The 22,349-nt window shown below is 42.7% G+C and overlaps 1 protein-coding gene and 1 pseudogene across 1 annotated transcript in view; one reads left to right on the forward strand and one right to left on the reverse strand.

The window, feature by feature from the left end:
- Nucleotides 1-22,349, reverse strand: part of mrpl1 (mitochondrial ribosomal protein L1) — a 74,359-nt gene that overhangs the window by 16,047 nt on the left and 35,963 nt on the right. Inside the window, exons 6-7 of the mRNA XM_069926776.1 lie at nucleotides 14,247-14,358; nucleotides 7,396-7,496 (exon numbers count right to left, since the gene is read on the reverse strand). Coding sequence (XP_069782877.1) covers nucleotides 7,396-7,496; nucleotides 14,247-14,358 — 213 coding nt within the window. The remainder of the gene's footprint in view (nucleotides 1-7,395; nucleotides 7,497-14,246; nucleotides 14,359-22,349) is intronic.
- Nucleotides 20,386-20,503, forward strand: LOC138759664 (U2 spliceosomal RNA; annotated as a pseudogene).

Raw genomic sequence — 22,349 nt, forward strand, 5'->3', positions numbered from 1 at the left:
TTTCGTACACCTCGATGTGGTCCAGGGACTCTCCCTCCTGGTTCGACCCATGACTGGCTAGATTTCAATGGTGGCTATGGACCAACAGACGAGTATCCGGGGGGTATTGTGTATTTTCGCTGATGGTGGGGGGGGGAAATGTTATAATGACTTTGTTTAATTAATCATGCCCTGCCTCTGCACGCCAATCCTCCTCGGCCTTGACTTTCAGAGTCAGTTTAGGAGTGTGATGATGGCATTCAGAGGCCCCCAACCACCAGTGACCATTCACACCCCACAGTATTCAGGTGTCCATCCCTGACTGGATAGCCAGCCCCCGTTACCACCCTGTGGCCCCAGCATCCAATCTCCGACATGGTCCAACGGTATTGGCACTCGGTCCCCGTCATTGTCCAGCGGTATTGGCACCCAGTCCTCGGCATCGTCCAGCGGTCGCGGCACTCGACCTACGACTTGTGGCCTCACCACCTTAAGGGTGCCCCCTCCATCGCTGTTTGTGAACCTCATTCCGGATTACAAACCCATCGCCACCAAGAGTTGGCACTATAGTTCAGAGGATATGCAATTTATCCGGGCTGAGGTCCAGCGACTCCTGGCTGAGGTGATCATAGCCCCTTGCACCAGCCCCTGGACAGCACAGGTCCTTGTGGTCAGAAGGGCGGGCAAGCCCCAGATGGTAAATGACTATAGTCAAACCATCAACCACTTCACCCAGCTGGATGCGTACCCGCTCCCCTGTATAGCTGACTTGGTCAATATGGTTGCCAAATACAGAATTTTTACGACTATTGACCTCAAGACGGCATACTACCAACTCCCCCTTTAACCGAGCGATCGAATCTATACCGGATTCGAAGCCAACGGGAAACTCTTCCATTTCCTGCAGGTGCCCTTCGGCATTACTAACAGTGTTTCTGCTTTCCAGAGAGTAATGGACCAGATAGTGGAGGAACACGGGCTGACGACAACGTTCCCCTACCTCGACAATGTCACCATCTGCGGCCATGATCTGTAGGACCACGATGCAAACCTCGCCAAGTTCTTGCGTCTTGACATACAATAAGGACAAGTGTGTGTTCAACACGGAACGCCTGGCCCTTCTTGGATGCGTCGTGGCACATGGCGTCATTGCTCCTGACCCTGACCTCATGTGACCACTTCTGGAACTTCCTGGCCCAAACACCCTGAAGGCGCTGAAAAGATGCCTAGGGCTGTTCTCATACTATGCGCAGTGGGTGCCCAACTACGCTGATAGGCCCATCCCCTAATTCGGTCAACCATTTTTCCACCTTCAGCAGAGGCCCAAGCTAGTTTTAATCAGATCGGTGGGGACATCGCTAAGGCCATAATGCATGCCGTGGATGAATCCATCTCCTTTCAGGTGGAAAGTGATGCCTTCGACTTCGCACTGGCCACATTAAACCAGGCAGGCAGGCCGATAGCAATTTTTTCCCGCATCCTTCACGGTCATGAACTCCGGCACTCCTCCGTCAAGAAGGAGGCACAAGCGATCGTTGAGGCAGTGTACCACTGGCGGCACTACGTAGCCAGCAAAAGATTTACCCTGTTGACTGATCAGTGGACAGTGGCCTTCATGTTCAGTGCCAAACAAATGGGGTAAAATCAAAAATGACAAGATTCTGAGGTGGAGGATTGAGCTATCCACCTACAACTATGACATCTAGTACCGGCCGGGTAAGCTCAACGCCCTATCCCGAGGGACATGTGCAAGTGCGTATCTCAACCGTTTCCAGGTCCTGCACAACAGTCTGTGCCACCCTGGAGTTACGAGGTTATATCACTTTATCAGGTCAAGGAACCTCCCTTACTCCGTCGAGGATGTCTGGTCCACAACCAGACACTGCCAAATCTGCGCTGAGTGTAAGCCTTAGTTCTACCGGCCAGAAAAGGCACACCTCATCAAGCCCACTCACCCTTTTGAATGACTCAGTGTCGATTTCAAGGACCCCCTCCCGACCACAAATAGGAACACCTACTTCCTTACGGTGGTGAATGAGTTTTCTAGGTTCCCCATTGCAATTCCCTGCCCAGATATGACCTCAGCCACGGTCATCAAGGCCCTGAGCAGTATCTTCACTCTGTTCGGGTACCCCAACTATATTCATAGTGACCGGTGGGGGACCTCGTTCATGAGCAAGGAGCTGAATCAGTACTTCCTGACCAGAGGCATAGCCACCAGCAGGACCACCAGCTATAACCCCAGAGGTAATGGCCAGGTGGAAAGGGAGGACAGCACCATTTTAAAGGCGGTGTTCCTGGCCCTGAGGTCCAAAGACTTGCCAGTGTCCCGCTGGCAGGATGGGCTGCCCAAAGCTCTCCACACCATCCGGTCGTTACTCTGCACCACTACTAACACCACCCTGTATGAACACCTCTTTGCTTTCCCTAGAAGGTTAGCGAATGGTTCTTCAACCACCCCCCCCCCACCCCAGCTGACATCCCCAGGGCCGGTTCTCCTTCGGAGCACAAGATGGATCCACTGGTTGAAGCGGTACACGTCATTCATGCCAACCCCCAGTATGCATTTGTGAGGTACCCGGATGGCCAGGAGGACACTGTGCCCATACGAGACTTAGCAAGGGCCAGAGACCCTGAGGCTGCCTTGCCAGCTGCTGACCACGCTGTGGACCCAATGATACCACATCCAAGCACAGCCCTGGAGTCTGAGCCGACTATCTTGCAACGGACGTCCAGGCTCCTACCACTCCTGCAGCTGCAGAGGACCCCCCAGTACTCCAAGAGTCCACCGCCAGCACCCCAACCCCAACAGTTCCTTCAGCGGACACTCCCCCGTCGGCCCCCTCTTTGGAGGTGTGCCATACTGACACGCCGGTTTCCCGGCAGTCTGGCAGAGGAGGCCACCTGTTTGGCTCAACCTCTAGCTGGGGTGGAGGGGGGGGGGGCCCGCTTCTTCAGCCTGACTGTTTGTTAATTGTTAAATATTTCTGTATTGCTGTTGTATTTGACTCTAGGTTTTGTTGTTACCGGTGGGTTCTTTTTTTAAAGGGGGGGTGAATGTGGTGATATGACTGTATGTACTGGCTGGCCCGCCCTTCAGGGTCTCCCTGCCTTAGTTCCTCCCTTTATCCTACCCATGTGACCCGGGGCCATAACGGTAGAGTCCCCTCTCCTTCCCGGTCATTTTCCTAGCCTAGACCCGGGCCAGCAGTCTCTTGCTCAATAAAGTCTATTGTTCCCCTCAGTCTTTGTCTGCGTCATTATTGGGGCTACCGATAGCGCCCAACACACCTGCTTCTTTGTTTTCTGTACCGGGTCCATCCTCACCAATAGGGATTCAATGCCGGTCTCCTGAGTAAATCAATACAGATGCATAAAACCCAATTTTAGACTTCCTCCGTCTCTTTTGGCTCCATACATCAATGGCCACTCTGATCTTCAACAGGAACAATTTTGTTCCTTGCTAACCTTTTGCTCTTGATACATCTGAAGAAAACCTTGGAATTTTCCTTCACCTATCTGCCAGTGTAACATTGTGCTTTCTTTGAGCACTCTCGATTTCCATCTCAAGTGTTTTCTTGCACTTTTAATACTCAAGTGCCTCAACGGATACCTGTACCTCCTCCTCCTTCACCAGGGCTAAAGTGGCTGTCAAAAAACCAAGGTTCTACATGCCTTTAATTCTGACAGGAGCTTGCAAATTCTGCACTCTCAAAATGCCTCTCCTCAAGCACACCTTTGCCAGAAAGCAATCTGTCCCTATCCATACTTGCCAGATCCTTTCTGGAGGTCAAAAATGATCAGTCAACCTTTTGGACTGGGACATTTTAAATAGAGATGGAAATCTCTCACAAGTATATTACTTCTTTCAAATAATTATTTGTGCCCAATGATACAACAATTTTAAATATATCAAATTAATTGACAGTCTGTATTCATATTTCAACCTATCATACACAAATGAAAACAAAAAAAATTAATACTTTAAAAATCAAATTTGAGGAAAATCTACCTAAAACATTGGCTTTGTGAGCAGTTTTAACCTGTACATTGGATTGTAATCTAACTGTTAAAGATTCAATAAACACAATTTAGTTTGTTTAAACAGAAAATCTTGGAAGCAAATGATTATTTCCATGATCAAATTAAGTTACTACTTTTCATATTTAATCGACCTGACACCACAACTTGGACCAACATGATACTGCAGGAATCTAGAAATTCCTGCACCAAACCAATTCCAGAAGCGATAGAGCAGCATGCATAGAATTTTCAGCCATTGTCACTGGCACTATTCTTCAGATTTGGGCAATTCAATCTTTTTTCATGTCAACTTGACCCATAAATCCAAAGGAATTTATTTTCGTCCAGGTATCAGGGGGGTGGAAGCACATTGATCAAGGCACGAGAAGAGGGGAATTGGAGAGTGGTATTTAGTTAAGAAATGTCTTTAGAATGGTAAATCATTGAATCCTCTATCCCTGACAGACATACAGATTCAACCATTCAATTCATCTGAACAGAGATCGATAGGTTTAAAAAAAATTAAGAGAATTGTGAATTCACAGGATTTCACCATCAACAAGAACAACCCGACTCAACAGCATTCTTTGGACTTCGGTGCAAAACATGCAACCAAACACAAAAGCACACAATTCACATGCAGGACAAATGTATGAATAAAAACAACAATTAATGAAAAAAATTTAATATCAGAGCCTCATATGGTCAGTGTGAGCAGTTCCTTTGGTCTCGCTCCCCGTGGGAAGAAGCTGTTCCTCAGCCTGGTTGTGCTGGCTGCCTCTGATCCTCCCGTATCTCTTCCTCGACAGGGATCGGTGAAAGATTCTCAACAATTTTGCCTGCCCTCTTCAGACAACAATCCTGTTAATGGGAGGTGGGTGCACGAGTGCCCAATGATCTGCCACTCTTCTGGTCCTGTTGATTGACCTTCGATGCAATTCTCGACAGCAGCTGTACCACACTGATTTGCAGCCAGCCAAAATGCTCTCGATAGAGCTCCTGTAGAAGGTTGACACGATGGTGGCCGGTAGCCTTGCCCACTTCAGTCTTCTCAGGAAGGGCAGTTGCTGTTGCGCCTTCTCAATGAGTGAGATGTTGTTCATGATGGGTCCCTTTTTAAGTAGATGCCAAGGAATTTGGTGCTCTCGCCTCTCTCCACTACAGAGTTAATGATGTGTTGTGCTGGGTGATCGTTCCTGATCCTCCTGAAGTCCGTGATCATCTCCTTCATCATATCCACGTTAATACTCAGGTTGTTATCCTCGCCCCATATCATGAGAATTTCCACCTCTTTGTGGTGATCGTTGTTGCTGATGAGGTCAACTGTTGTGGCATCTGCAAAATTGGATCTGGCAATCCAGTCATGCATCACCAGTGAAAACAGGAGTGGGCTGAGCACACAGCCCTCTGGTGCAGTGCACCTGTGCTCAGCGTGACAGTACTCAACAATGTGTTACTGACTGAACAAACATTAAGTCGTCAAGAATCCAGTTACAGAGAGGGGTGTTGAGTTCCAGTGAGGATAGCTTCTCCACCAGCCTCTGGTGAACAATAGTATTAAATGCCAAGCTGAAGTCGATGAACAGCAGACTGATGCACGGTGCAGATGGGTCAGGACAGAGTGCAGGGACAAGGCTATAGCATCATCACAGGAATGGTTTCTTCCATAGGTGAATTGAAATGGGTCTCGTATCTCTGGGAGCTGTGCTTTGATGCATTCCATCAGCAGATGCTCGAAGCATCTCATAATGGTGGAGGTCCCTTGCAACCGCGTCTGCCTGTCCCACATCGGACTTGTCAGCCACAAACGAGCCTGCAGCTGACGTGAACATTACCCCTCCATAAATCTTCGTCCGCGAAGCCAAGCCAAAGAAAGAAAAAGAAAAGGAGGTCAGTGCCACGGGTGGCAGTCATTGAGGCCTGTTACTGACGCCCTCTTTGGTACTGGGGTGATGGTGGCCGTCTTGAAACCAGCAGGGCAATGGACCGCTGCAGTGAGGCATTGAAGATGTCTCTAAAGACCTCCTTCAATTGGTCTGTGAAGCCCTTCAAAACACAACCAAAAATTTTGCCTGGTACCGCTGCCTTGTGTGGGTTCACCTTGGATATCGGCCGCAGATATGCAGGGGTCATGCCCATCAGAGACACTGAGCTTTTTTCTGTGACATCCTGTTCTCCTCATCAAGCTGTATATAGAACATGTTCAGTCTGTTTGGAAGGGAGGTGTCGTTGTCTTTAACTTGATGAGTTACAGAACAGTCCCAAAGAGCCAAATCACCTTCTGCTGGCAGTTTCTTTTCTTCAACTCACCATTTAATAGTTTGAGATATTTATTTCACACCAGTAGCTTAATTTGCTGGAAACCGCTGTCATTAAGCAGTGCCAAATCCCCCTTTTCGACATTCTCTGTACCACACTTCCCTCCTCCATTTCAGTCCCAATTCTGACAAAAAGCCATGGACCCAAAACAGTGACTGTTTTTCTTTCCACAGATATTGCTTAACCTGCCAAATTCTTTCAGCATTTTACATTTTTATAACATACAAAAACTAACCTTGGTTCTTCGGACTCAGGATTTAGACTAAAATAGGCTGTGCAATTATTTCATCCTCTGAAAGGAAGTCAGTTTTTCTGAGGTTAGATACAGGTAAGAATACTTGACCAATATTTATGGTTATAAGCTTTAATTTTAGATATTCTTATTTCCCTGGCAACCATCACTGTAATTTGCCAAGGGAAGCTCTCAGTTCCTTTTGAAAAGAATAAGGATCATTTAGGATCAATTGAATAGTTGGGCAGCACAGTTCGTGTAGCGTTTCATGCAATGCCATTACAGCTCCAACCATCAGGACGGGGGTTCGAATCCCGTGCTATGACGAGTTTGTACTTTCTCCCCTTGTTTGCATGGGTTTTCTCCCATCCTTCAAAACGTACTGGGGGGGAGTAGGTTAACTGCGTGTAATCAGGCAGCACAGGGCTCTTGGGCTGAAACGGCTTGCTACTGTGATGTTATGCCCAAGTTTTAAAAAATTAAAATTTTTTTTTAGAAAAGAACTAATGCAACAGTAATTCATTTATCACATTCCATTCATAATTTTTGTTGGAGCAAATCAATGACACTTTACACGTAGGCCTTGGATGGTTTTTAAAGCTGATATCATCAGAACAGGAGATGATGGTGACATGATCTCCCCTGTAGGTCAATGAACAACAAGTAGTATGGATTTCTACCCTTGAGTTAGTCTGCCAAATTTGGTCAGTAGTTCCGATGGCTCGAAGGACACCAAGCACTTTGTGTTGAGGTCATGACTTCATGGCACCCGACAGCCAGCTGACAATCTGACTTGCAATCATCAATTTTAAATACCGAATGTTAAAGCGCACAAGACTTACCATTCCTACTTTAGAAAAGATATAACAATCACGTTCCACCTGGTATTCATGGCCAGTTTTAAATGTCTTTATCATTTCAGGAATATTGTGCCCAACAGACCCTGGGGAGCAAAATTTCAGAAAACTGTTTTAGTCTTTTGCAGTTGGTGCATTTGAATATAATGTGGCTTTTAAAAAAAAAAGATTTCCAGGAAAACATGCATCTTTAACCATTGACATGCAAAAGAATGCAGGATTCCTTTCAACATACAAAATTGCAGATTCAGAACAAATTTGCCAAAATATATTTGTTTAAAAAAAGTATTTCATGGCAACCAGCTTATTTAAACATCATGTCAAATAATACAGCAATAAAACGTGTATGTTAGGAGTGGACCAGATGGCAATCTTCCATTGAGCAGCAGGCTGCCCAACTTCACCAGTTGCTTGCCTCAGACCACACTCTTTCAACATGCCCCTGGGCAAACTTCTCCACTGAGAACCAGCTCCTGGTTAATTGTCGGTCACACCAAGGACAAGTGGCAGCTTCTCCCACAAGGATAGCATTAACAGCCAGTGAGTCTGTGAGCCAGTGAGACTGTGCTCCAGTTCACAGGCTGTTTTTCCAGTTGGATGTCTGTGATTCACAAAGACAAAGGCAGTAAAATCCCTGTTATCCAGCATTCAATCAACTGGAAACTTAAAACAATCGGCAAAAAAAATTTGAGAAAATAAATAGAAATAAATAAGATGGGGTGAATGGTCCCTATGGAGAGCACTGAGACCTCATTAGACATGCACAGATTTCCCCAGCTGAATAGACAACAGCCCTTAATGTGTGCATATTCTTTTCACTGTTGCCACTTGCATGGAGGAGTCAGATTTTTAGTGTGAGTTGGGTTGCACTGAGGTCCTGACTAGGACACCAGGATGAAGAGCTGGTCAATTCCCTTCGCAGCTGGGCATTCTCCCAAATAAAGACTCAGAGACATGATGCTTTCTCATCCTTTACTTCTTTTTGACTAACATGGCAACTGAAACACAGGTTTATATATATGTTTGGAAGAGTGTCCAGCAGAGGGCAGCTTATACCCAACACTACCCCCCCCCCCCCCCCCCCCGCCCCACCGTGCGATAAGTGCTGACTGGGCCCCTTTGAACTTTGGGCGCAGGACTACAAGTGAGAATTAGAATACATCTCATGAGTAATTATAATTATAAAAGGAAAAGTATTTAATAATAATCAGGGAACACAGTCCTTAAAGTGTTCAGGTGGTCTTCTTTCTCTTTTGGACTGCCTCGGTGTGGTTTGCTGTGCCAGTCTTTTGATCAGGACCTGTAGATAGTCAGGTTGGCGGCAACTGCCTGCCTTCACTGCCCTCCTGGCAGTGTGCCTCAGTTATTGGACTCCTTGGCTCCATGATCACCCCCCCCCAACTTGGCCGGAGGGTGGGATGGTCGGGGCAGGCCACGGCGGGTCTGATTCCACCTCCTCCAGTTCATAAGGCAGTTCATGGACCTTAGTGTCAGTCAATGCTCGTAATTGGTCAATGTGATGCTTCCACAATCTGCCCACTGCTAGAACAGAGTATGAGCAGGGGCTCAATTTTTGTAAAATTACTCCTTCCACCCATGGGTCTTTATATAGTCTATAATCTTGTACTCGAGCTCTCTCGCCCACTTCCAATATTTTAGGTGAAGTTTGTGGCAATGCTGTCTTTTGCAGTCGGAGACCCAGATCTGGATGAACTATGGACAGCCTGGACTGCAGGTTGAGGCCAAACATTAGTTCTGCTGGGGTGCGTTTTGTGGTAGAATGTGGTATGTTTCTGTACCCCAATAGGAAATCTGCAATTTTGTGTGTCCAGGAGGCATTTAGAAGTTTCATGATTTATGTTTTATATCATAGTTATACGCTGCTAATAGCATGGCCCAACTTTGAATTCTGTCTGCAGCTAATACTGGTCGACCTTTAGGTGGCCCCAGGATTAAACTAAGAGGCTTGTTGTCTGTGATCAGGGTGAATTTTCTTCCATAAAGATATGGTAGGTTTTTTTTTGATTATATATAAACACCAAAAATTATTGCCAATCCTTTTTCTAGTTGGGCGTAATTACGTTCGCTTGTGGTTAATGTTCACGAAGCATACGCTACTGGTTGCTCACCTTTTCCTGTGATTTGGGATAGTACCGCTCCTCATCCCACTGGTGAAGTATCCATGGCTAATGTAATTTCTTTACTAGGGTCATAGTGGATCAGCACCTTATTTGTTGACGTTAGTGTTTCCTTTAGTTGATAGACTGTGTTTTTAGTTTCTGTGTTCCAATACCATGTTTGATCTTTCTTGAGTCATTGGTTCAGCGGGCTGCACAGTGTAGACATATGAGGGATATGTTTTCAGTAGTGTTATGTTTCAAGTCCTAGGAAAGACTGTAATTCCTATTTGTTGGTTGGGTATGGGGCCTTGCAAATGGCTCCTGTTCCTGCTGAATTCATTCTCATCCCCTCGTTGTTGATTGTAAACCCAAGATATGTTACTGAGGGGCGCATGAAGACACATTTGTCCTTCAGCCTGTTGTAGTCTGGTTAAAACCTTTAAGGTTTTGTAAGTGTTTACTGTCGTTTCGAACCGTGATAATATCATCTAGGTAACACTCAACTGAGAGTCCACGTAGTGATTTGTCCATTGTTGCTTCAAAAATCACAGGTGGTGCTGGAATTCCATAAGGCCTGTGTGTATAGGTAAATAATCCCAGATTGATCGTCACATATTCCCTTGATTTTTTTTGTCCAATTCTATCTGTTGATACGCTTGTGACAAATCTAGTTTTGTGAATTTTTGCCTTCCGTTTAGTGCTTGGAACAATTCTTCTGCCTTGGGCATGGGGTGTTCGGGTATTTTAAGTGATGGATTGATGGTGACTTTGGAATCGTCGCAAATGCAAATCTCACGTTTGCTTTTCGTACGGGTACGATGGACGTTGCCCAATTGCTGTATTGTATTGGTTCTAATATGTCTTCATGTTTTAGTCTATTTAATTCAGCCTTAATTTTCCCTTTCAAAGCAAATGGGACTGTTCTGGCTTTGAAGAATTTTGGTTCTGCATTATCTTTTAATTGCATTTTGGGTTGAACACCTTTGATTTTCCCCAATTCTTGTTGGAAAACCACTGCATAGTTGTTGAAGATTTGATTGCGTTCTGGCTGAGAGGTGTCTGTGTGGTTTACATTTAGTATTGAACCGATTTCCTGCCAGTCTAGGGGAATGTGTTGTAGCCAGTTTCTTCCGAAAAGTGTGGGTCCCTGGATATATACAATGTAGAGAGAGAGTGTTTTTGTTCCTGTTGTTTGTATTGTACTTGGACCTCGCATTGTCCAAACACTTTGATTCTGTCTCCTGTAACCGATCTTAGAGTTATTTCAGTTGTTTTTACCAGGAGGCGTGGAAGCAAGCGCTCCTTTATATGTAACGGCATTAGGGATACCTCTGCCCCTGTGTCTATCTTCAGGGGGTTTCTGTTTATTTTTAACTGTATAAAGATTGCTGTGTTTCCTCCATTTATTCCTCAGATGCGTAATGTCTCAGGAGCTGAAATTTTAGGACCTTGAAGGTCAGTGTTTGGGCTGTATCATTGTTGCTAGGTTGCCCCCCTCTCTGCAATTGTTTTGACTTTAGCTGCCTGCTTAATTTCAGGCCACCTGCGCTTCAGCAGCGGGCATTTAGCCTCGATATGTCCTTCTGTTTTGCAATGGTTGCATTTAGAATTTCTGAAGAAACAGTTTTCTGGTCAGTGGTTGTATTTCTCACAACGGAAGCATTGTTGGCAGGAAGACGTCCCAACCAGTAGGTCTCGTTGACCCACATCCAAGTTTTTATCTGCCATTTCAGAGCTGCATGCAGTCTTGTATGCAATTTGTAACGTAATGTTGTCATCAATTACTAATAACTTTTGCCTTGCTTGGTGATTTACCAGCCCCATCACTAATCTTGTCTCACAGTGCTTGATTTAGAAACTGCTTGAAGTGACAGAGCTCTGCCAGTTTGCGCAACAATGCCAGGTATTCAGTTACTGTTTCCCCTGGTCCTTGTCTCCATTCAAAGAATCGTTGCCTTTCTGCCATAACTGGTGGTTTGGGGCTGAAATGGCTCCTTGGAGCAGTGCATAATTTGTTGAATGTCTTCGTCCCTGTGTCTATGGAGGGCTGCCAGGCATGCATCCAGGCTAGTGCCTTCATTCATACCATTCCTGGATGGGAATTTGTTTGGGATGTTAGGTAATCGTTTCCTACCTTTCTTCTGTTATTTTCCTTCTCACGGTTGGTGCATGGAGCACATGTAGGGTTTGTTTCGTTCCTCGTCACCACTGTTCTGTATGCACTCACACAATTCAAACTCTGAGACTTGATGCTTTCTCATCCTTTACTTCTATTAGACTAACATGGCTACTGACACAGAGGGTTATATATATATATATACACACACACTTCCATATATAGATATGGAAGGGTGACATCATGACGTGGGCATCATGATGCCCAGCAGAGGGCGGGCTTATACCCAACAATTTTTATTAGTATTATGTACATCAGTAAGGCTTTATCTGTAAACTTGAGGGATGGGGTTAATTATAACAACAGAATGGTTAATGTAGTGGCTAGCACAACACTGTTTGACCTCCAGCGACTGGGGTAGGAATTTAAATTTTGTAAATTACAGGAATTACCTGATTAAAATGAACATTACAGAACTGATTTTTTTTTTCCAAATGACTTTGCATTTTGCACTGTCTTTTGTCTTTTAAACAATGTATTCTTAATGCAGGTATATTAGTTAGGCATTGGAAGAGTGAGTCTCAGTCAACCAGAAAATTTGTTTGTCTAGCATCCCTGTAGGTGCCACATTACAGATATTTTCTCTGTACAAACATTTTAGTATTTTTTAAAGTTTTTAAGAATGGGTTAAAATTACCTATTTAAATTTCAAAAATACTCAACACTCACACAAAAACTGGTTTCATTTCTTTTTTAAAAAAAAATCAACTGATTTAAATCAACCTGCAAATGATTTTTATTTTCAAATCAGATGAATCACAATTGTCCCCAAAACAGTTTATCCCCATGAAGTTAATGGTTACACCGGACCTGCATTAAGTATGGGTGTCACAGGTTCAGAGGTCCAGCTTCTAAACTGGGAAATCTTCTGATGTTTGCAGTGCCCCATCGACTCCATGACGAGTCCATTACAGCATTGAAACAGCAAAAACCCACACTTACTTCGCTGAATCAATGTTTATTTTCCTTTTGTTTATCTATAACATCCATGCTAATTTTTTTCCAACAATAGATCTTTTTTCTGACTCTTTATAACTATTTAACAAACTATTTTTTTTTAAATGGGAGATTTTCATAAAAATGTACCACAATGTTGAAAAACCTACTTTGGTCATTGGAGTACTGTACTGAAACAAATGTTACCAGCATTCCAAAAATGCATGCAAACATTTAAAAGACTGAAACTGCATATTTTTGAATACAGAAGGCCTGAGTGAGAACCAAATACCAGACAACTTGTATTTTAACCTCAAGTTCCTTAGGCCATAAGAACTAATGATCTCAAGTCATACTTATGCTTTATCATATGCTAGTATTACTTTGCCCTAAATCTCTCCATTTCTTTCTGTCTCTGGGATCATACTCCACACGAATCAGTCACATTTTGTTCCATCATTTCTCAACGGTACCTTGCAATATTTTGTGACAATGACAATGGCCATTTGCAGATTTTAATTTTTTTTTAAATTTAATTATTCATTACATTTTCTATTGTAATGTTGAATTACCACATGCAGTAAAATCCTTGTTATGTGCAATTCAAGTAACCAGCAGCCTCAAGTAAATGGCAAAAAAAAAATCAGAAAATAAATAGTTAAAAAAATACAAAAGTTTAAACTCTGCGCCCCTCGTGGTTAGTTTGCCAGTCACGTAACACACAATCTCAAGCAACTGACAAATTCACTTATTAGACATTGACCAATCACCATAGGTGGCAGGTACCAGGAGCTTTACTGCATGAGAGTAACAGAGAACTGACATCTTTATAAAGGAGGACTTGAGTTAACAGGAAGCTGCCATTTCAAAATAGAGCTTGCCACAGCTCCACAGTGTGGTGAAAGTCCAGCATGTCATGTAACAATTCTGGTTTGTCCTGCCAAAACACATTGAAAAGTTAAGACTTTTTTTCCCCAGCTTTTTCCTTTGACATAATCAAATGCTGCATGACAACCCTGCCTATGGCAGGGTCAATGATATTAAAGAACATCTGGCAGCGTGGTCAGTAAGTTAATTATGGAGCAAAAAAAGTAGAATTCACTCAGTGCTTGAGCTAAAGGGATGCAAATTCCAGTGACCCTGAACTGTCGGCATTGGAAGCATTACAATTTGAGATACACAAATTTAGTTCGGCAAACTCAGCATTAACAAATTAAACAGGAAAATTACTAAAAGCAGCTTTGAAAATGAAATGATGATAATGTTCTCTATTCAAGAATGTTTCAATATAAAGCATAGCCAGTTTTGGACAGATCACAATTAAAACTCTATCTTACAAAACAGCTGCATCACAATCAAATTAATACTTCTGGATTTTGAATAACATTAAAACACCCTTCATTTCCTGAGCAGTTTCATTCCAGGAACCGAGGAGAAAGCCTAAAGTTAGTTTCTCCTCCTAAATGAAGCTCTTACAATCAGAATGTGACTTTGATTAATTTCTGCAGGCACATATTTAAAATTGGTAGTTTTTGAAATGAACTCTCCAATTGAATTATGATATATTCTCACTTCTAAAATGCACATGATCAACATTTAATTACCCCGCTTGCTTTTGGGAAACCTTTTCCTGAGCTTGTTTTTCAGAGGTCCCAGTTTGGACACCATGTCAGGAGTACAGATATAGAAATCTCCTTCAACTTCTTCATCCAAGATCTGAAAAATTAATAAAGAATTCTATGATGGACAACAAGTTGGACAAATTATATTCCGATATATCAATTTTCAATGTGCGCCTGTTCAACTTGCTGTTTTGATCGATGATGAAGGATTTCTTTGACCAGAGGTTGGTGAATCTGTGGCATTTGTTGCCACAGGTGGTTGTGGAGGCCAAGTCATTGAGTGTTTTTAAGACAGAAATTGATAGCAAGGGCATCAAAGGTTAGGGCTGGGCAGATGGGATGAGCGGGAAAATGGATCAGCTCATGATTAAATGGCAGGGCAAACACTATGGGCTGACCATCTATTCCTGCTCCTATATCTATTGATATTGCAACATCCTGTGCAAGCTCTCTACTGCTTTTATTTGAATAATTTACAACAGTTGGGGCATAATACATCTAACGTAGTTATGAGAACTATGCCTAAATTTAGATAAACACATTGCATCGCAGCAGCATTTAGTGTATTAAAGTGCATCTAAAATGTAGAATAGATAAACCATCAGCTGGCTTTCCAGTTCTTAAATAAATAACTTCACTCCAAAATTAACACTGAATTTGTTTCAAAACATGCAGTTAAAAATGTTGATTAATGCCGTTGTGCAGATACACTCCTATTGCCAAGTTTTAATTAAAAACTTAGTACACGTTATATGCCACTAAATGAAGAATGTTGCATTCCAATATCCATGCAGAGCCACTTTATGACATCTTTATAGGTAACAAAATAGAAAGCACACCTGACAAAATAACAATAAATTAAATGGGAACTGTGTAATTCAACATCCATCTTATATTTGTACGTATCCATGCAGCAGGAAGTCATTCAGGCTGCTTGATCCATCACTGCTCCCAGGCAGCATTCCCAATCGTCTCATTCCCTCTCTCATTATTTCTGTGTCACAGACTTTCTCGGATTTGTGCTCATCTCGGTCTCCTTTTAATTCTTTTTACTGCAGAAAAGAAGTCATTTACAATTGCCAAATTGATCTACCGGCTTGCATTTGGAATCAGAGTATCCTAAAGGAATTCAGATAGACATGGGAAGAGTACATCAGAGCTCAATAACCAAACTTGGTCTCTGGAGCCGAGGTGACAATGCAAAATGCAATGCCACTGTGCTGGACGGAGAAATTAATCATGGACAATCTTTGTGAATTTGTACGGGAAGGTTGTGTCTGACCATATGGCTGAATTTTCTCAGGGTATAATTATTAATCAGAGGTGGCCAAACCATGGCTCGCAAGCCACACAATGTGCGACTCACTGAAATACGCTGGCTGAGACCATCCACACTCCCAACGCCCCAACCATCATTCCATCAGCACTCCCAATGACAAACTCTCACCTAGGCCTTGCCCACTCACCGGATCTCCCGCCACCCTGGTCGCGGACACATGCCTAGGCGCCGGCCATCCACCCATCGAAACTCCTGACACCCCTACCTCAGACTCTCGCCTGGGTCCCAGCCAATCCCCTATACAAATTCCTGACGGCCCAACATCAGGCTCTCGACTAGTCCCTGGCTCCCTCCCACCAGAGCTCCCGATGCCCCGAATGACACTGCAGTACTTACTGCAGTCAAAAGTAGAACGCATGTAATATCAAGCCCCAAACTTTTACCCTAAAAATTGGTCCATAATATCTGACAATTAAGAGTGTAATATGGAATGTGTACTTTTGATTACTGAGATTAATACAAATTAGCTGTTTAAAAATTACACACAAAAATAAATTACATACATGTATGTATTTCTTAATATTTATATAAAAGTATTGAAACAAAATGTGTATGTATAACCAAAAACGCATGCAATATTTTTTGACATCTCAAGGCTCTCAAACATCTGGCTCTAATGTTAAGCAAGTATGGCCACACCTGGCATAAGACAAGGTGGGCCAGTGATGGCAACATGTTTTATGAAGTACAATAACCCCAATGCTTTTTGCAAGTCATTTAGGAAAGTCAGTCCAACTGAGATCGTGGAAAGTTGGGGTCAAAGTTGGCTTTGTGAGAGAAAAACAGAGGAGTGAAGTTTAGTGAACATAATGCTGTACAAACAGGATCACATGGACCTCAGTGCTCAGATTCTTTTATACACACACATATACACATCGATCATTACATAAAGGAGTCATGCTAGAGAAGTTTGCTGGGAGAAAATAAAAATTGTCCATTGCAGCAAGGTATAAATGGATAAAGTGAATGAGGAGAGAGAAAATAAGAAAAATAATGTTGCAAGAGCTTCCGCAAATATGTACAGCAAGAATGTAGCAGAAGTCAACATTGGTTCCTTGGAAATGAGACAAAGAGTACTGAGGAATAATGAAAAGTAAGACGTTACAAATATTTTGTGACAACTTCATTTTAGAAGACCACAAAAGCAACAAAAAAGCAGTGGCTTACCACTGGCCAAAAAAAAGTGGGGGGGGGGGGGGCTTAAAACTATTTAATATCAGTTGAGAAAAAGGATTTGGCGCACTAATGAGAAATCCAGGAAGTCCAATTTCTGCGATTGCTGATAAAATGTAGCTGTTCTGGTTGAGATCTTCCGAAGTTCCATCCACTCTGAGAAGGTCCCAATGGATGGCAAAAGATTAAAGAAAGGAAGGAGGGAAAAAATTATGAACTAACTCTTATGAAAAGAAAGAGAATGAAACAAATTTAACAGAATTTCTTTTACTTCCACTCAGGGTTTCTGAATTCTGTGCTAGTTAATCGTCAATGTGGGGCAGACGGTAGCCAATGAGACAGACAGATGGTCATTGTGAAGAGGTCTGAATCTCCACTGCCGACAAAGGACCTCGGCATTGTCCAAATGAACAGCAGAAATGTTCTTAATACTATTCCAAATGATACTTCTCCACTTTGAGTGTTTATGGGCAAGAGGTTCTTTATTGGGGGTGTTACTTCTTTTGAGCACATCCCTGATATTTTCCTCTGTCCACCATCAGTCGAGTGCATTGGAGGAAATAACCAGCAAAGCACACAAAAAGGAGCTGGTGAATGTTGTTTCAGACTTGCTGAAGGTTTTAAAAAATGTGCCAAGAAAACTGCACATGACAGTCGGTCGTAGAGTTGCGAGTAACGTGTCCCAATGGACATAGGGAGGAAAGATAAATCTGTTATTTTCAGTTGGCAAGCTTCGACGAGTAAGGTACCTCAGGGATTAATGTTGGGAACTCAGTTAGGTACAATCTGTATTAGATGACGAGACCATACGTCGTGTTTTCTTTGTGCTGTCAGCAATTTGGAAAGGAGCAAAATTACATTTGTGGGATGGACTTACAAAGGGCTGTAGGCAGATTGAGTGGAAGATGCCGTATATTGCATAAGAATTGAAGTCATGACTTGCACTTGACTTGGATTAAAGTGAGGGAGAGTTGTGCAGGTCGTCAGCCTCACTCTCTCATCCTGGCCTATCTGGACCCAGTGGCAAGACATAGTCAAGACGCCTGGAGGCGGGTCAGGATGCAGTGGATGGCCAGCAGTGTTCTATGTATGTCTCATTGTGCCCTCTTAGTGCTCCACGACGCATTGTTGAGAATCGCCTTTCTGCTCGTTGATCCAATGATGGTTTCTTCCACACAGTCTGCTGAATCCAGGCTTCACACGCTCGGTAGACAGGCCCTGAGTGTTATGGGTCTACGGCAGTTCTTGCGGCGTGCTCGCAAGCCTCCCAACCCATTGTTGGGCATCCTCATCTGCCTTTTTAGCCATTGGGAGATGTCTCCTCTTCCGCCTGCTCCGCCGTTGAGATGATCACCAAGTGGTGTAGTAATGACACCACCCCCTCCCTCTCTTGTTTTCGCCTGCTAGCTGAAGCAGTTTCCAGGATGTGGCATGAGGAGCCAACAAGTGAGAGATTTAGGAGATGAGTGAGGCCCAGTGATACCTACCATCCCCACCTTAGTGAGGCACAGCTCTCAGCACCAAAGGTGCTCCCTCTCCTCAGAGTTCCTGCCACCCGAACTTGCACCTCATACAAGAATACACTTTTCAAGAAGTACAAAGTTATCAAACCATTAATTAAATAGGTAAGTGGTATATTGTCCATTTTGGGAAACCAAAGGAAGGAGGTTGTGCACAATTGTAAAAGATTCGACAAGACATCCATGCATACTATGAAATTTCTCTGGAAGTAACAGTGAAAATTCGCTAAGAACAAGTAGAGCAGGTACATGGTCTCAACAAAACAAACAAGGTGACATGAACATCTTTCCACCAGCAGTCTGCAGTTTCAGTATTAGACACCAAATAACAGCATTGCTCAATGCAGGGCACAACAAGCTAAGAAATTAGGAAATCTGTTGAATTAGTAAGATACACAATTATTAAGATACATTTGGTACACAGAAAGTGAAACTTTTGACACAATGAATTAATGAAAGTTTATTGTCATATACGAAAGGAAGAATCAAAATTCTTACTGGCTACAGCCAAACAGGTAGGCAAGATACACTAACAACAAGAGTACACACCTAATTTCAAGAATATGTCAAAATAGAAAAAAAAAGACACTAAATACAAAAAGGTTAGAAAGATAAATATTCACCAATTGCAAGAAAAAGAGTGATGCTCCAAAATTGCAAATAGATCTTTTGATGGTCTCAGATTAGTTAATGATTGTGATTAGGATTGTACAGGGATATTCAACAACCTGATAGCTGTTGGACCATCAGATGCATGAGCAGAATTAGACACCTTGGCCCATCAGGTCTGCTCTGCCATTCAATCATAGCTGATGTATTTTCCCCTCACTCCTGCCTTTTCAATTTTACCACCTTTCAAATCAAGAACCTAATGACGTCAGCTTTAAACATACTGAATAACTTTGCCTCCATAGCAGTCTGTGGCAATGAATTGCACAGACTCACAACCCTTTTGCTAAAGAAATTCCTTCTCAACTCTGTTCTAAAGGGATGTTCTTTTATTCTGAGGCTTAACTCTGGAGGCCCAAACTCTTCTGATCCTGGAAACGTTCTCTCCACATCCACTCTGTCCAGGCCAAATTTGATATGCTTCCATCCTAATGGAAGGCCCAGAACCATCAAACACTTCACAAACTTTAACCCTCTCATCTCATAAACTTTTTTTCTGAAACCTGTCCAACGCCAGCACATAAGCACCCAGAAGTGTTCACAATACTTCAAATGTGGTCTGACCATTACCTCAGCAGAACATCGTGCTTTTATACTTCAGTTATCTCAAAATGAATGTTAACATTGCATTTGCCTTCGTTACTACCAATTCAACCTGCAAATTAGCCTTTGAGGTACACTGCACCAGAACTCCCAAGACACTTTGGATAGTAATTGCCTTTATTCCCTCAATCAAAGTGCAGAATAGTACACTTCCCCACTTTGTTTTCCATCTGTCACTTCTTTGTCCATTCTCCTAACCTGGCCAACCTCCTAAACTACATCCTCAACACGACCTACCCTTCCCACCTATCTCTGTATTATCTATGAAGCTGGCCACAAAGCCATCAATGCCAACAGCCAGATCATTGACGTGTAACATGGAAAACAACAGACACAACACCGTCTGCTACTGAAAAACAATACTTTTACAAAACTTTTATGAAAAATGATTTGAACAGAATTGTTGACTGTGAATTATCATATCAACTACATAATGTCTTGAAACAAATTGAAAAACAACTATATTTAAATAGGTTGAAACTGCTGGAATACAAAAAATATGTAATCACAAATTAGAATGAGTGAAATCGAAATTGTTTATCAGATGGAAGTAAACCTCTTAAGGACAACTAGCCCACATGCTACGGCTGGACTTTGGTTTAAATGACTAATGTGTTTAAGTGCTAATAATGTTATTAAAAACCTTGGATGTGTGAGCATGCTTTGAGTGGTTACTACAGATGCACATAGTGCATGCAATAACCTGTGTGATCCGTCCTCCCACTCCCATCTGGACGCAAGTTGATTAAAAACCCTTTCGTGACTCATTTATAGTTTGTCTGTTCAATGAAGCGAACTTTTACACTACAGAGAAAACTTATCTGCGGACCATATTTAAATTGATTTTTGGAACAGGGAGATGGAATAGGGGCTTGCTCCGTCCACTCCACGCATCGACCCAGAATTGCAGTGCCTCTGGGAATGGTGCACCAAAAATAAAAATAAAACCAGTCATCACCACCAGCCTGCCACACAGAGCCCCCTTTATTTCCATTCTTTGCACCTCTGCCAGTCAATCCATGCTTGTACCCTTCCTGAGATATGATGGGCTCCCATCTTTTTTCATATATATATCTAAAAAGCAGTTACATGTGTGAAACCTTGCCAAAATAAACCTCCTGAAAGTTAAAATTATATCCACAGACTTTCATTTGTTTGTCCTGTTTGTTTTTACTCAAAAAATTCAACAGATTTGTCAGGCAAGATCTGTTTAGAAGGAAACCATGTTTTGTCATGTGCTTAGAAGTCCACTGAGACCTCATCCTCAATAATGGGCTCCAAAATCTTAACAACAACTGAAGTCAGGCTAATCGGCCTATCATTTCCTGTCCTTTACCTCTCCTGCTTGGAGTAACATTTTCAATCTTGCAGTCCACAAGAATTATTCCTGACTTGTGATTCTTGAAAGATCCCAACCAATGTCTCAAAAATCTCTTCAGTAACTTCTTTCAGAACTCTGAAAAACTACGCAGGCTATGGGTAACTTGTGGTCAAGGACACACAGGTTGTACACTGCTGGAGACTGACTGAAGGGGTACCAAGTATCAGAAGCGGGATGCAAGAGGGTGCCAAAGGCAGGAAGGACTCCCTAGGGGCCTTGGGCGCTGAAGGCTTCCTGGATCTGGAGCACTGATTTTGAGTGAAGACTGTGTAACTGCAGAGGCCACGGGAGTGCTGAAGGTGAATCGACAAACACTCCGCAACTCTGGGGGAACTCTCTTTTGCTTCCCTTTCTCTGACTGTAAAGGGTGCTGGGCAATTTCTGCTGATGGCGAACCTTGGACTGCCCTGCAGCAGACTAAATGTAATTTCATGTAATAACTGTTTTATTACTTGACAATAAAAAGTACGTCAAATCTTCAATGCCTTCAGCTTCCAAAGCACCTTTTCCTTTGAAATAACACATGCAATTTTTGTCCCTGACTCTCAAATTTCTGATGTGTTGCCGTTGTCTTCCACAATGAAGAGGAGTGCAAAATTCCAGGTTTGTTTGTGTATAAGACAGTATTTGAACCTTAAAAATGCCACCCCAAAACCTGGGTCATATTCATATGCCAAGAATAAAATCTGAAGCTTATTATCCTACGCATCAGTGACCCCCACGGCGATAAAGAACAAGATAAAACACTTGCTTAACTCCTACAGCCATACCACTAAATTCTTTTTGCTGAAACTTGCGTTGGGGAAACTGAATTAATAGTAATATTATATTAAAACAATAAAAATATATTATAAACTTGTTCAAAATACCTTAAAATAACAGCACTGCTAACATCACACACCAGTCACCATTTGCAGGAGCTGACAAACCGTAAACAATCAGCCAGGGTCCCAGGCTGACACTGCCTTGAAAGGCTATCACAATAATAAATCTTGCAGTGATCAGTTACTTTAAAATTTTTAAAGATAGCGTTTCTTGGAAAGTTTTCACTTCTTCATAAACAGTGTAGCCTTTTTATGAAAAGAAATGATCTGGTACGGAGGCAGAAAATTAAAATAGCGCAGAAATTACAGGAACAATTGGGGCAGTCAGCTCTCAGTGATAAGTGCCAGGCTTGGGGCAGTAATATACAGTAGTATTGTTCAAAACTTACATTTTAAGTGGAAATTCTGGCATCATCTTGTATGCCGAGATAAAATTGCATAATTGACATTTTGGGCTTGAGCCCTTCATCAAGGTTACCTCAAGCCCGGCAAGATGGCGTAGAGGGCAGATGTGTGATCCCACCCTTCCTCAGCCAGTTTTTTAAGCACCCATCTTTAAAGTTTATCTAAGTGATT

Source organism: Narcine bancroftii, chromosome 3 (assembly GCF_036971445.1).
Source record: "Narcine bancroftii isolate sNarBan1 chromosome 3, sNarBan1.hap1, whole genome shotgun sequence".
Taxonomy (NCBI): Eukaryota; Metazoa; Chordata; class Chondrichthyes; order Torpediniformes; family Narcinidae; genus Narcine; species Narcine bancroftii.